The 14,467-nt window shown below is 53.7% G+C and overlaps 1 protein-coding gene across 2 annotated transcripts in view; it reads right to left on the bottom strand.

Moving 5' to 3' along the window:
- DSCAML1 (DS cell adhesion molecule like 1) overlaps positions 1–14,467 on the bottom strand; it is a 341,244-nt gene that overhangs the window by 318,007 nt on the left and 8,770 nt on the right. For both annotated transcript variants that reach the window (XM_046017937.1, XM_046017938.1), the window contains exons 2-3: positions 7,510–7,827; positions 3,587–3,733 (exon numbers count right to left, since the gene is read on the bottom strand). In XM_046017937.1, the coding sequence (XP_045873893.1) occupies positions 3,587–3,733; positions 7,510–7,827 (465 nt within the window). The remainder of the gene's footprint in view (positions 1–3,586; positions 3,734–7,509; positions 7,828–14,467) is intronic.

Raw genomic sequence — 14,467 nt, 5'->3', positions numbered from 1 at the left:
TGTTTTAGGCACCAAGCCTTTAATTCCTTCCAAACCCCCTCAGAGAGAGTCGTTGAAGGGCAGGCTCCTCATTCGCAGGGGCCTTCCCTCACCCCCTCGGGGCCCCCGCCTCACAGGGCATCTGCTCTCCCCCAGGAGATTTGTCCTGGGGCCCTCAGTAACCCGCAAGGCCTCCCATTCCTCCCCTGCTCACCAGCACCTGCCCCAGTTGGCCCTGTGGTCCGTGGAGGATCTGAACCCAGACCTGCACATCCAGAGATCAAAGTCAACACTTTCTCTTTGCTCCAGAAGCTGACCCTAAGGCATCAGGGGGAAATAAAGGGCTCCTTGATCCTTCCGTAACCATTAAATCTTCCCCCACTGCGAGAAGCTGCCATCCAGCCTCCCAGACAACACGCACACTGGGTACAGGGTGAGATGGATGGCAGAGAATCCTATTTTTATGGGGAAAAAAAAAACAATAAACAATTTGCATTTTCCAAAATTAAAGCAGGCAGCGTGGCGGCCCACGTTCTGGCCTCTCCTCCAGAGCCCGGAGGAAGCAAAACTCCAGTCTCTGGTTCTCACACATTCCTCCGGGAACAAGTTAGTTGGATTCATGTGCTTTGGAAAGTCTGTCCCTGGAAGAAAACCATAGCTGTAGAAGGATCTAGAATGATTATGGATGGTGCTGGAGGTTGGGGGTGGAGGAGGAAAATTCTCCAAGGCTAAAGGAAAGAGAGGGGTGCTAGAGAGCCAAAGTTGACCAGAGCCCTGCAGATTAGCGTCAAGCCCGCTTCCCTGATAATTATGCCCTTTGGGGCCACCAGCCGTGTCTTTACATCAAAGACAGCCCTGAAGCACCAACTACAAGGGTCGCCTTGGGGAAGCTCCCTGCCTCCAGCTCTTAGGTACAGGAGCCAGGTAAACCCGCCTTCTCTCCCATCTGAGCTTCGTACCACCCCACACCCACTGCGCTCACCCTTATGTCAGTGCTGTTCCCACGCTCCTTCAGATCGCTTCCAACCATCCACTCATGCTCCCCTGGAGCACTGACTGAGCACCTGTCCTGCACGTGCAAGGGGGTGTGTCAGAAACCAGGGACATGTGGATGAAAACCAGCCAGCTCCCACCCTGGAAAATTCAGTCTAACAGGGGACACGGAGCCCGTGACGTAGTCGAAAGGGATACACCATCATCATCATCATCATCACAGCCATCCTCGGTGTACCAGGCAGCATTCGGAATATTTCCGAATAGACTAACTTCTCGAACCCTACAAAGTAGGTCAATCATTATCCCCATTTTATTACAGTTGGGGAAACTGAAGCACTGTGGGGCCAGTGACCTGCCCAGCTGGTTAAGAAGTAGGCTGGGTCTCAGCCCAGACAGTCTGATCCCAGGGTCCAGGCTCTTCCTCATCGCACCCATCTCCACTCCACAAAGCCTTCCCTAAAATCCAATGTTGACCTTCTTCTCCTCCCTGAGGCCAAGGCCCTCCTTATCTAGAGCACACATTTAAAGCCTTGGAGTCACACTCTGCTGGACACATTGGTATGGTGTAAGGAGGCAGTTCTGTGTGGGGTGAGTGCACAGGTTGAAGGAACAGACCCGAGTTCAAGCCCTGGTCCCCTGTTTAATAGATCCATTACCCAGAAGAAGTGACTTGACTCCTGGGAACCTCAGTTTCCTCTTTTCTAAAGTCGAGGGAAAAAATACACGTCCGGATTTTTATGTGGACAAAATGAGATCATACATGAAAGTTTCTTTGCCACTGCCTGGCATAGAGTAAGCACTCAGAGAATAATCATTGTTATTTAATACTACTACCAATAATTAATGATATTTTAATGAGTATAACTCTGAGTCCATAAACTCAAGTGTGTAAGAAATACCACATTTAGGTTCTGCAAAGTGCCTTCAGTCTGACTCTGTTGGATAAGTGGGACCTTCGGTCTTCATGATTGGGGCTTCTCCCAGGGATGTGCCAAAGTTTAGGGTCTCTCCCCACCTGGTTGTCCCTCCCTGCATGATCGCTTTGGGTCTTGGCTGTGCACCTCATGCCTCCTTTGGACGCAGAACACTGGCCCCCATCCCAGACCGCGTGGAGCCACACACAGCCACCCATTGTGGGGGGGCCAACCGCTTCGTCCAGCTGCACCCACTAAGCGGCCTACAGTCCCATTCCCCATCCCCGGGATTCATTTGTCTCCCATTTGTTCCTTGTCCTCAGAAGCTCTCTTCCCCAGCCAGGACATCCATCCCAACCTTTCCTATTAGCCTATGGTTTTACAAAAGGCAGGAAGAGCAGCTGTCTTCAAGTAGATCTGGATTCCTGTCCTGCTAGGAGCTCTGAGGCCAGGAGACATAATGGCCTGGCCATCTGCTTGGAACTGAGAGAAGGAAAAGGTACCAGGAGCAAAACACAAATTAACTTCTCCAGAAGAGCAGCCTGCGGTGTTGGCTGTAAATAAGCCGAAGTACGGACTCTTCTAGCTAGGCTGTCGGAACCGTGGAAAGAGCTTTAAAAACACTGATCACAGATTCTCCCCCAGAGATACTGATTTGGGGTCAGTGTTTTTCAAAGAGCTCCCCCGGGACTCAGGGGTATAGCAGGATTAAGAACCCCGGCGTTACAGGTGTGATGCATTGACGTCTGCCTCCCCCGGCTAACCCAAAAACCTGGCAGCTGGAATCATTCCATCTGACCAACAATGGGACATCGAAGCTGCACGGGCTCTCAGCACCTGGCCAAGTTCCCCTGTTTCACAGAAAGGGAAAACCAAGGTCCTCCGCAGAGAAATGAAGAAAAAGCAGGAGGGTCCACACATGATGCCGAGATGAAGGCAGGCACGCCGGAGCCATGGGGGGGAGAAAACCCACTATTTTGTAACCAGAGGCCAAGAGGTGTTTTGAGGACTTGAGGTCCTCTCTTAGGGTTTCCAGACCTGACCTACTGTTGAAGGGAAAGGGAACCAGTAACAGAAGGCTTGCTCTAACAAGGTGAGCCTACGACATGGTACTAACCTCATCCCCCAATACCAGGCAAGGGCGAGGCCCACTAGAATCCTAATGGGGTCTTCAGCCAACTTAAGGAAAAAAAAAAAAAAAAAACAATTCTTGTACACATGAAACTCAGGTCTGGTCCTCTAAAGATCCGGTGCTCAAGCTCTGGTCATTCCACGCGGGAACGCAGACAACCACCAGCTCCCGGCTCCCCTCCCCCACTTTGAAGCCCTTCACTTTGAAGGGGTTTCCGGCCTCACCTCCCACTGCAAAGAGCAAGAGCAAGCAAAGACCCAGGAGCCAGAAAGATGGGGGTCCCACTCTTTAGGGGGAGTAGGATCCATCCTCTAGCTGATAGGACATCCGCACACCCAGCAGAGGCCCCTAGCACCTGGGTTTCACTGACCCGCACAGACGTACCACATACCAAGACGAGACCAGAGACGCTTTGGGGCCAAAGCCTCACCAGAACACTGAGAACGAATCAGTCACCGGAACCAGCCTCAAGAGCTCAGCACCTCTGCGCCATCTCCCCCCCACCCCCCCCCCCGCCACCGCCCCGCAGAACCCCTGCCTGCCGCGGCCCCACAGGGCTCCTTACCTGGGATGATGGAGACCGTGTCCTTCTCCCAGGACACAACGCTAACATATTCCTGCACTGAAGAGGGGATGAGGCACTTGAAGACGGCCACGTTGCCACGCATTGACCTTTGATCCTCCACCCGGACGGTGTAGGGTTCCCTGAAAACTGCAGAGATGAGGGGGTGAGGAAAACGGGGGTGTCACAAGCCTGCGACACAGTGGGGGCCCAAGAAGGGGACAGAGAGCCACCTCAGGTCCCTCAGCAGCCCCAGACCTCACCCCCCAACACCTCCTCCCCCACCTCCCATTTAACTAGCCCAGACGTTCCTGCCACGATTTTACTCCTGCTTGAGCAACCTCCTCCCTGCTCCCTCAGAAATAGCCAGTCTCCCCCTGCAAGGCCGTGAGTCCAACTTCGAACCTTTGTGATTTCAGTGAGTATTTAACAAACCATTGGACTGGAGGGGACAGGGGTAGCCCCTAATTCCAACATTGGGATCGCATCCAGCAAGAGGGTATGTAAGTAACGAGGAAATGCGATAGGAATCCTCTAAGGAAACCACACCTGATTTCCTACATTATTCCTGGGCCCATGGTGGCAACGGCTGGGGCATGGCGACCACGATTTGCCAAAAATAAGAACTGTGACACAGGTCCAATCGCAGACTTCTGTGCCACATCAATGTGAAAGGTGGCCTGGGAAAAATGTAGTTGACTCATGGAACTTTCTGGAAGGGCGTGGTGGTTTATAAGGAGAATAGAAGAGAATATTTTAAACTGTGATTGTTTCTGAAAATAGACGGTCTCTAAGATTCTCGGAAACAAAGTATCCTTACGGTTTCCTCCTACCTCCTGAGACTGCCTACAGCCTGACCCCCAGGCTTGGCCCTGCTTCCAAAAACTAGCCTTTCCTTCCCTGCAGCGTGTGCAGTGTAAACCCCCTGCCTCAGTCCCAGGGCTGGTTTCAAGGGGCACGGTCACCTGCCTCCAGTCTACAAGTCAGGTCCGGGGGGCTGGGCTGGCTGGGGCTTGCAGGTGGAGCCCAGGGACCATCCTCGGCCTCTGCCTCTGCCTTGTCCCCCTCTGTGTGGCCTCTTCTGGGGCTCACTCCATCCTCCCACCCCTCCTCTGCCAAGCAGCGCTGGTGCATCCAGATCCCCACTGCCTCCCGACCTTGTCCCTCAGCAGGCACCTGGGCAGCGTGCCCTCCTGCTCTCCCGGCCACGGTTGCCAGGGTGATGTTCAGGGCCCCGCGGCCCTCTGGCTGTGCACCTGCAGCCCCTCTGGCTTCATCAAGAGCCGCTTAATTGGCTGTGTCTCTAGTCTGGCCAGCCCTGCCCAGCCTCCCCAGGCCTTTCTTCTTCCCCTGCCTCTAGGTGATGTGCCAGGGAGGAGATACAGCTGAGGGGGTGGAGAGACGGAGAACGGAGAGAGGAGAGGAGAGGAGAGGAGAGGCCCTCTGCCTGTTCTTTGGGGCAGTAGGTCTGGCCTTCCATGGGCATGAGCGGGGCACAGCCGGCGGATGAGGGGAGCAGGCAGGACGCCAAGGGGGAGTGAACGCAGGAGGGAAGCAAAGTAGAAGAGTGGAAAAAAACTGGGGTTTGGGAGCGCACCCCCCGGGAGAGTCCCAGTGAGCCGGCAGAGACCAGAGGTGAGGAGCAGGCCAGCAGCCCCTGCCTCCTCCTCTGAGCTGCAGCATGACCCTGCTGGTGAGACTTCAGAGCCTCAGTTTCCTCGTCTGTAAAAGGACACAACAACGGTGAGAGCAGCGTGTCGAAGGCCTGGCCCAGGGAAGCACCAGAGAAATGTTGGCTTGTCGTTCCAGCGACACCTCTGACCCACGGGCCATGGGCCCTTGGCCAAGCCACGTACCCTCTCTTCGTCTCAGTCCCTCACTTTTAAGAAACACTTTATGGGATTATTGTGAAAACTGCATCCTAACCCAGTGACAGGCGCATAACAGGAAATAGGACATTTTCCTCTTAGCCCAATCCTCCAGGCGCTGGAGGCCAGAGCTGCACCAAATGCCGGCCTCGGGCCTCCCAGCGCAGCACCTAGTGGTGTGAGGGGAACAGAGCAAAGGACCTAATCCTGAAAAGAAGTTCCATGGGGAGCCCTAGGACCCTGGGCCTGGTCCTGGGTTCCAAGAGCTCACATCTCCCCTCAAAGCAAGCCAACAGGAGGAAGACTAGCTCTTTAATTAAGAGCGCCCACCCCACTTCACCCCTGTATACACCCGTTCCTACCTACTTGGAACCTCAGGCCCGTGAGAGGCACTCCTGAGGCAGAAGGACCCTGGAAGTCAGAGATCATGCAGGATCTGTCACTTGGCAGGCAGGTTGGGAGGCCTTCCCCGGAGCCTACTTCTCCCCTGACATGCTCACCAGGAAAGATGACACCCCAGAGCCCGGCACCATCACAGTGGGCTTAGCTAAAATGCCACCCATCCTCTCCCACCCAAAAAAGCTCTACTAAGAAAACTGTTCTCCAAACTTCAGTGTTTCATTACGATTTAAGGCACACCTTGGAAACAATGACGACACACCAGTGTTTCGTGACATCCTCATTAAGAGAAGCCGATCTAAGCCATTCCCTGGACTCCAGACCTAACCCTGAGAAATGAGCTTTTCTATTTTCTCTAAAGCCAACAGCTGAGAAACCCCTACTTCCTGGCCTCCGTCGGCCCTTCCGAAGACCAAAATGCTTCACTGCTCAAATTTTCCGTCATGAATTTTACCTAAATGCCTGTTCTCAGGAGGCAGAGTCTACTCAAAGATCCATCAGCAGCAGAATGGATAAATAAACACGGTAGAGTCGAACAATAGAACCACCACACAGCCATGACAATGAGCAACCCCACTCAACAAGGTACAGCAGCAGGGGCAAATCCCACAAACACAATAGTGTGCAGAGGATTCAAGAAATACCTGCCGTAGGACTCCATTTATATAAAGTACAAAAATAGGCAAACACCTGTATTGTGAGAAGCCGGGACAATGGTTTCCCCCGGGGGAATGGTGACAGAAAGGAGCATGAAGGGGGCTTCTGACATGCTGATCTTGTGTGTCTTGATCTGGATATTAAAGTTGGTGAAAATTCACCAAGCGATCTACTTATAATATGTGCCCTTTTCTTTAGATGTTTCAACAAAAGGGTGTTTAAAAGAAAGAAACTCAACTGGGTGGGTTCAAGCCCCGAAATGAACCCGGGATTGAAAGGAAGCGCTGTCTCGGTTAACCACCGCGAGGAGCAATGACTGGGGCAGGTACCAGCCTCAGCTTCCCGGAGGAGAAAGTGTAGACGCGGAGAAGCGTTCTCGTTGACTAAGGACAAGCGGTAAACCGGGAGCTAAGTTTCCAAAACGCTCAAAAACTCTCCTTGAGGGGCGCCTGGGTGGCTCAGTGGGTTAAAGCCTCTGCCTTCAGCTCAGGTCATGATCCCAGGGTCCTGGGATCGAGCCCCGCATCGGACTCTCTGCTCTGGGGGAGCCTGCTTCCTCCTCTCTCTCTCTCTGCCTGCCTCTCTGCCTAGTTGTGATTTCTCTCTGTCAAATAAATAAAATATTAAAAAAAAAAACAAAAACTCTCCTTGAGGGGCGCCTGGGTGGCTCAGTGGGTTAAAGCCTCTGCCTTCGGCTCAGGTCATGATCTCAGGGTCCTGGGATCGAGCCCCGCGTCGGGCTCTCTGCTCCATGGAGAGCCTGCTTCCTCCTCTCTCTCTGCCTGCCTCCCTGCCTACTTGTAATCTCTGTCTGTCAAATAAATAAAATCTTAAAAAAAAAAACAAACCTCTCCTTGAGAGGCGGACTTCTGCCACACCACCCCCTCAGCATGGCACCCCATGTCTCCCCAGAAGGGGGGCTCTGCCCGCTCCCCATCACCACCCTCCGGATGGAGCCCCCCCCACCACCACCCCGCAGGGAGCAGGTGGCCGGTCCCTTACCTGCTTTGACGCGGATGTTGGGGCTTCGGATCTTGCCGGCCGCATTCTCCGCGGTGCAGAAGTAGTCATTGTCGTGGATAAAGCTATTGAAGGCGGAGGGGGAGAAAGGGTAGAGCTGCAGCGTCCCGTTGGCGTGGACATGCCGGATGTGCGGCACGTCGTAGATGTCGTCCCCCGTGGCCAGGTACCATCGAAGGGCCGCGCTGGGCGAGCCCGCAGCCGGGCAGGGCACTACCACCCCCACGGAGCTGGAAAAGGTCACCTGCTGCAAGGAGTCATTTACAAAGTAGAGGCTGGTACCGACATCTTCAGGGCGAGCTGCGGGAAAGGGGAGAGGACAGGCTGGATTAGCCGTGTTTTGGTAATATCCTCCCAGGCCCCTGAGGCGTGCGCCCCACTCCCATTCATGTTTCAAACACCGGTCACCCAGGAAGCACCCCCTAGGCGCTCACTACACCCCAGCCACAGGCATGGTAGACAGGAGACAGTTCCTGCCCCACAGAAGCTTCCAGCCTTGCACGAGAGTGGCAAAAGGTAAAGGCATCCCCCTTTCCATGCCAAGCCAAGCCCACGGAGAAGAGATTGGCCATCACTCTTCTAGGTCAAAGGGTCCAATTGGCATCCACTGTTGACATTAGGAGAGACGCTGAAACTGCTTGGATCATAAGCCTTTATTGAGCACCTGCTACACGGCAGGCAGGTTCACACCATGACCTTCATTCACCCACACAACCCTGAGAAGAGCTGGCATCACTTTTTTTTTTTTTTTTTTTAAATCATCCCCTTCTATAGGCTGAGAGTAGTTAGGTGACAGGCCAGAGATCGCACAGCTAATAAGCTACAGAACAGAAATCTGAACCCGTCCCTCTTAGGGAGGGTCTTCGTGCACTTCCTATCATACACAGGGGAAAGGCGGGGTCTCGGGCCCGTGCTGTAAGAGGAAGGGGGATGCTGGCTTGGGGCAGAGAAAACTACAGGAGATGCTGACAGCGGTCTCCCACCCCAAGGGCCGAATGAGGACCAGCGCTCCGGTGGGTGGATAAGATCTGGGTCAGGAAGCCAGAGGCCCACCCAGGTTCTAAACCTGGTCCCGACACGGACCAACTGTGGTAACACTTCCCCTCTCTGTTCCCCGGCTCCTTCGCTTATAAAATGCTGAGGGTGGCGGGGGGGGGGGGGGGGGGGGGGCGTGGACAGGGCTGCAAAGACCTCAGGCATCTGACTGTCTGACGGGTTCCCATTACAGCGCCCCGTCACACGGGAGAACATGCTCAGCCCGGCCCAGCCGCGTGGGTCAGGAGGCAGGACCACCTGACCTCGAGGACAGCTGTCTGCAACCCTCACACCGCACGTGGCCTCCTTCTCTCCCGCCTGATGGCCCACAGCCCTGAATGGTGGAATCCGACCCTTCCTCCCTTCTAAGGAGCCACCTTAACGAGGGCCGCCTCGGAACGAGTGGGGACAGCCCCAGAGAAGAGAGGGCCCAGTCCCAGGTCTCCAGCCGCAAGCACCTCCCCTCCACCCGGAAGACCAAGGAGCAAACAGACCACTCCGCTGCTTACTTAAAGAACGTTGCAGGGGACCCAACTTGACCTCAATTTCCACAACTTTATGAGAAGGAGGAGGGCCTGCATCCAGACTGTATTCATATTCTTGGCTTAACTCTGAGCCGAGCCTCCAGGGGGAATATACCGGGCAGCTCGTTGAGGGAGGCGATTAAGCCTCATTGGTCAGAGCCATTCACATCATCTCATAAAAAGCCCCAATGAAGCCATTAGCAGCAGTGCTGGAAAACACATCCGTGGGCTCCTCGCTGGGGTGTCAGGGGCATCCTCCTGACAGCAAATGGATTCACTGTCCCCTCCAGACACCCCATCCCTAGTGGCTGCAAGGTGCTTGGGGAGGCCGTGGTCTAACCTTCCCCTCCTCCTCCTTACATTGCCTCCCCTGGCGAAAGCCCCACTGTTGGTGGGTAAGGAGACCCTCAGAAGCTCAGAAACGTGCCTCACCCCCAGTGGCTAGGGCACTGTCCAAGATCATGCAATCACGGCATTGCACAGGTCAGCAAAGAAGGCTTAGGAAGACTTCCCTTAGCACCCAAATTTGCCAGGCTCCCTTTCCATGGGCCTGCTCACCTTCTGGGAGATCTCCTTAGTGAGATTCCTTCAACAAGTGTCTGAAAAGCATCTTCTACAGGCCAGGCACTGTTGCAAGCACTCGACTTATGGGGCTTCTTTCAACATTCCAACAACCCTGTGTGGTAGGTACTGCCGTGTCATCCCAGCCTACGCATGAGGGAGGTAAGGCCCTGGGAGATCAAAGCAGCTTACCCAAGACCACACAGCCGATGAGTGAGGGCTCTGGGATGCAGACATGGGAAATCTGAACCCGAGTCTGACTTCTCTACAAGTCGATGATTGCACTAATAAAAAGGTGGATTTCACCTTCCTCAAACACCACCTGGCTACCAACATCCACCCTTGGATGGCCAAGTACAAGATTAATACACCTGCACGCATACACACACACTCCTTGTGCGAGGGGCCATCGTTGAAGTCGACATTTCAGACAATGCTTAGCCTGTGGGAGCAGGGACATCACTCTGGGGTTCTGGATGCTTCCTGAGACAACCTAGTTAATCAGACACTCTCTCCATGGCACCTTTATGGATTAGGGGAGCCAAAACCCATCACGGGACAGAAAGACTCTACATTGTGCCTGAAAAATGGACTTGGAAAGCTGAGAAAGGTTCCTGACAGAGAGAAATTCTAGAATTATCAGATTCAAGAACAGGGTAAGAAAATGTTTATGCTGTAGCCCTCAGTAATAATAAGGCCGCCAGCAATTAGAACCACCACCACGGCTTTCACTGTTAACAGTAGGTCAGGCTCGGAGCTAGACCCATGACGGATATTATCTCACTTAATCTTCATGGCTCCCTAGGGGATGGTATTAATGTTATTTTGATCTCACGGATAAGGAAATTAAGACTCAAAGTTAACTAACTTCTCCGAAGAAATACAGTGTCGGTGCCGGAGCTGGGACTGGAGCCCGGAGTGGCCTTACTTCAGGGCCCAGCGACGGAGCTGCTCTACTGTGTGAGCCACGCTGAAGACAAACCACAGAATCTGGTTTCCCAGGCTGGGTACCTCTCCCCATCCTTCCTTTCGTCTCAACTCCACCCCAAACACACAGTCCTAGTCTCCAGCTCTCTCTGCCGGAAATCTGTACCACGGCCCCTGCCCGCGAGCCTGCACCTTTCCCCAGGCCCCCTCTGCTCCCACCAGGAGCCCCAGCCGTGATGAGTGCAGCCTTCCTGCACTCTGAGCCTTGGATCCTGCCAGAGCCAAGGACAAGGGGTTCTCAGCAACTACAAATGGGTAGATTTAATTGATGAATTGACCGGGATTGTCCAGCCACCTGTCAGGGCTGATGAAACGGCAGATTGATAGCAAAAGGTGAGTAGCCTCATATTTCTCTCACCTCGGGATGTGAGCTGCTGTCTTCTGAGTCTGGGGGAGCAGGGGAGGATGAGACAAACCATTCATTTCTGCTTAGGGCTCTGACAGTGCATTGCCAATATGAAACATCACCCTCAGGTGTAAAACAATAGCGTCCCGCACTTACGGCAGACCCATACTTTACCACCACAAGGCACCTGTCAGCCCAGAATGCAGAAGCCCTCTAATAAACATTAATTTAGCCTCATCCCACCTGCCAGGAGATAGGAGTGAACCAATCTATAAAGGGGAAACTGAGGCACTGACCACCCAGTAGCCCAAATCTCTGCCTCGTGCCAAGATGAAGGTTGGCCCAAGGGGCACCCGTGAGTGGCCGCAGCAGCCATGGGTACGTTCAGTCACCCAGTCATAAAAGGGGGAGTAGCGAGGGCCTCACTCCAGCCTTTATGGGGGCGGAGGGCTCCCCTCCTTCTCAGGCCCCTGTTCGAACCTTCAGAGCAGGGACAAAGCTTCAGCAAGCTCTCAGAGCAGCACAGAAGTGGGGTACAATTGACAGAGCCCTGGTAGGCGTCTGATGAACTGCTTTCTCTCCCAGAGCTCACCCTGGACCTGCTCTGTGACCTCAGGCAAGACACCAGCCTTTCTGAGCCTCCATGTCCTCAGTCAAAAAGACAGGGACTGCACCATTTTACCTGCCCTCCAGGACTGCCAAGCAGAAAAAAGAAAATGTGGAAGAATTTGGCTCCCCACAGAGAGGAAGTGTGACTAAGAGGGACAGGACTGCTATTTGCATCCCCGCGACCTCCAAGGGGTCCAGGGTGCCCACGGTTCCTGCAAAGGTGACCAGAGCGCAGCACCACTCTGCAAACCTGCAGAACTCAAGACCCTCTTCCACTCCTACTTCCTCTCAGCTGACTCCCGCACCCTTCCAGACTCCCCTTCCCCGGGTCCCTTCGGACCCCGGGGGACCAGAAAAGTCCTATTCTTTCCAGGGATGTTTACAGAGCACCAGACACACGCTCAGCAGAACCACAGCCATGGGTGGGAGGCACCACCTTCCAGGAGCTGGTAAAGGAGATGGAGAATAGGGAAGGTTAACCCTGCATAACCCTGGGGGATGTGCATGGAAAGTACCAGTTCTGAGCTGAGCCCTCTTGAGGGGACATGCAAGTTAGTCGGCAACTAGGGGGCAGAGCTTCCTTCCAGCTGAGCCTGCAAGGAAAATCTAAATGAAGGCACTCCCACAGAGAGACCAGCCTCAACAATGCCTCTGTGGCAACCAGGGGACCGCATGTTTGGGGGACCCCAGAAACCTTCCAGGCAGGAACGCTGGCTGGGCTTGGGGAGAAGAGGCAGAAATAGCTAGCTTGGCGTGTTGACCCCTCCGTGGTGGAAGGCAATGGGGGTGCGGTTTTCAGGCTTGGTGACTGGGTTCCTGCAAGTTCTTGTAGCCCTGTGCCTAACTTCATCTTGACCTTATACTTATTTCCCTGAAGGCTTGGTGGCTTAGCTAACGGTACAAGTTCTCCAAAGAAAGGAGACTCACCTTGATTGAGCCCCCGCTGCATGCCTGGCACTGGGCTTGCTTGCACACTTCCAGAGCATTCTCTCACTTAACCCTCACACAAAGGTCTAAGGTGGTCCTGTTAGTCTCATTTTATCAGTAAAGAAAAAGAGGCTCATGGGGAGACTGTACAGCTCGAAGGAGGCAGAGCCATCCTTCAGTCAAGGTCCGTCAGGTCCCCAGCCCGAGCGTTTTCTGTCTAAATGCAGGAGAGTTCAAAGTTTGGGGCCTTAAGAGGGCCCCCCAACTTCTTCTCTGGAAGCCAGTCCCAGTTTGGAAACCACGTCCTCACACAGGAAACTCCTACCTCCCCCTCGAATCTCAGCTGCTCCCCCCACCGCCCCCCTGCCCAGCTCTATCTTCTCTGCAGACAGAAGCAGGCATATTTACAGAGAGAATGAGAGAAGGGGGAACACTTCATAAATAAAGAGAGAGACATTCAGATCAACAGCAAAGCTTCTTCTGGTCAAAGGGGGAAATGGATTTTTAATAGAAAATGGAAGTTATGGGCTTGGATGTGATGTGACAGACGCCCAGACTTAAACCCATTTAATCTTCTCTGCCGTTTAACGTGGAACACCGGCCCGATGCCGTGTTTCAGAAAACAGGCTCCAAATCGCTGGGAGATTAGAAGCGTAGAAATAGCAGCGCAATATTTTTAAACCAGAAATCGCCCCGAGGCATTTGGGCTGCCCCCAGGGTCACCACAGAAACCTAAATATCCATCACATCAACTCCAGCGCTGGCCCTCCCGCCGTCTGGCCATCCGGATTAGTTGGGCAAAGGAAACTTGACACCCCGTGTATTGGACACCCATGGGCCCACACCCTGCTGGGGTGTCTGGCCCACTGGGGCTTCCTCCCAGGTGGACACTGAAGTACCCCCATGTCATCATCCCCAGTCATCACCAATGACAACCCAAGGGAACTGAAATATTAACACCTCGCCGCCTCCACTGGGAGAAGTGAGTCATTTTGTTCTCTTCCTTTACAATATTTACTCATCTCATTCACTGGACTTTTCAACCAGGAGCATTTGTCAGAGCTGGACCTGCAACCCGCCCCCCAGAGATGGGCAAGAGCCGGCAAGGGGGTGTCCACACCTGCACACAGCAAGCGGGTCCCAGGGCCACAAGGGCAGGGGAAGCAGGCAGGACTGTGAGCTCCTATCCCAGTCACCACTCTATCCCCTGGGCCTCACACGGCTCCCGGCACATCGGACACTGGTTCAAGGCCAAGACTCTGGAGCCAGGCTCCCTGGGTTTGAATCCAGGCTCTGTCACTTCTAAGTAAAATAACCTCACCTCTGCATGCCTTAGTTTCCCCATCCATCAAATGGGGGTGACCTCAAGGATTGTTAGGTTGGACGCGTTCATGTAAAGGACATTTTCTGGAATCTGAGTGCCTAGCAACACGTATGTATTTGTTGCTATTATTAGGAGTATTATCTTAACAGGCAAGCGGTTATTTGTGGAGTAAATATCCCACCGCAAATACTTACCTCTCACCGACCGCACTAGAGACAGCTACCAAAGACAGTTCTCGGACGTCATGATGTATGATCAGCTGGAGGACTGGTTAAAAATGCAGATCCTTACCTAACAGGTTCACCGAGGGCCTGGAAACTATTTCTGATGCATGTGGTCCTCTGTCTACAAGTCAGAGTGACGCTCCCTAGAGAGAAGATTGGCCACCCCGGACTTCCACATCACCTTTTCCAACAATAGCCGGTTTTCAAGGACTCGGCGGATGGGGGCCTTAGCACCATGTTAATTAACTTAATTCGGTGATCGAGTTAATAAAATAATAGTGGTGCGATCAATAGCAACAAAACATGGCAATGGCCAAACGCTGCCGCCCCCAGGCCTCACGCAGAGTTTTTTTTTCATGCAGATCTGGCCTGGTGAGTTTCTCGGGTTAATTTGCCAAGTTCA

This window comes from Meles meles, chromosome 8 (genome assembly GCF_922984935.1).
Source record: "Meles meles chromosome 8, mMelMel3.1 paternal haplotype, whole genome shotgun sequence".
Lineage (NCBI taxonomy): Eukaryota > Metazoa > Chordata > Mammalia > Carnivora > Mustelidae > Meles > Meles meles.
The sequence above is the reverse complement of the archived record's forward strand: the minus strand, read 5'-3'. Positions and strand labels throughout refer to the sequence as shown.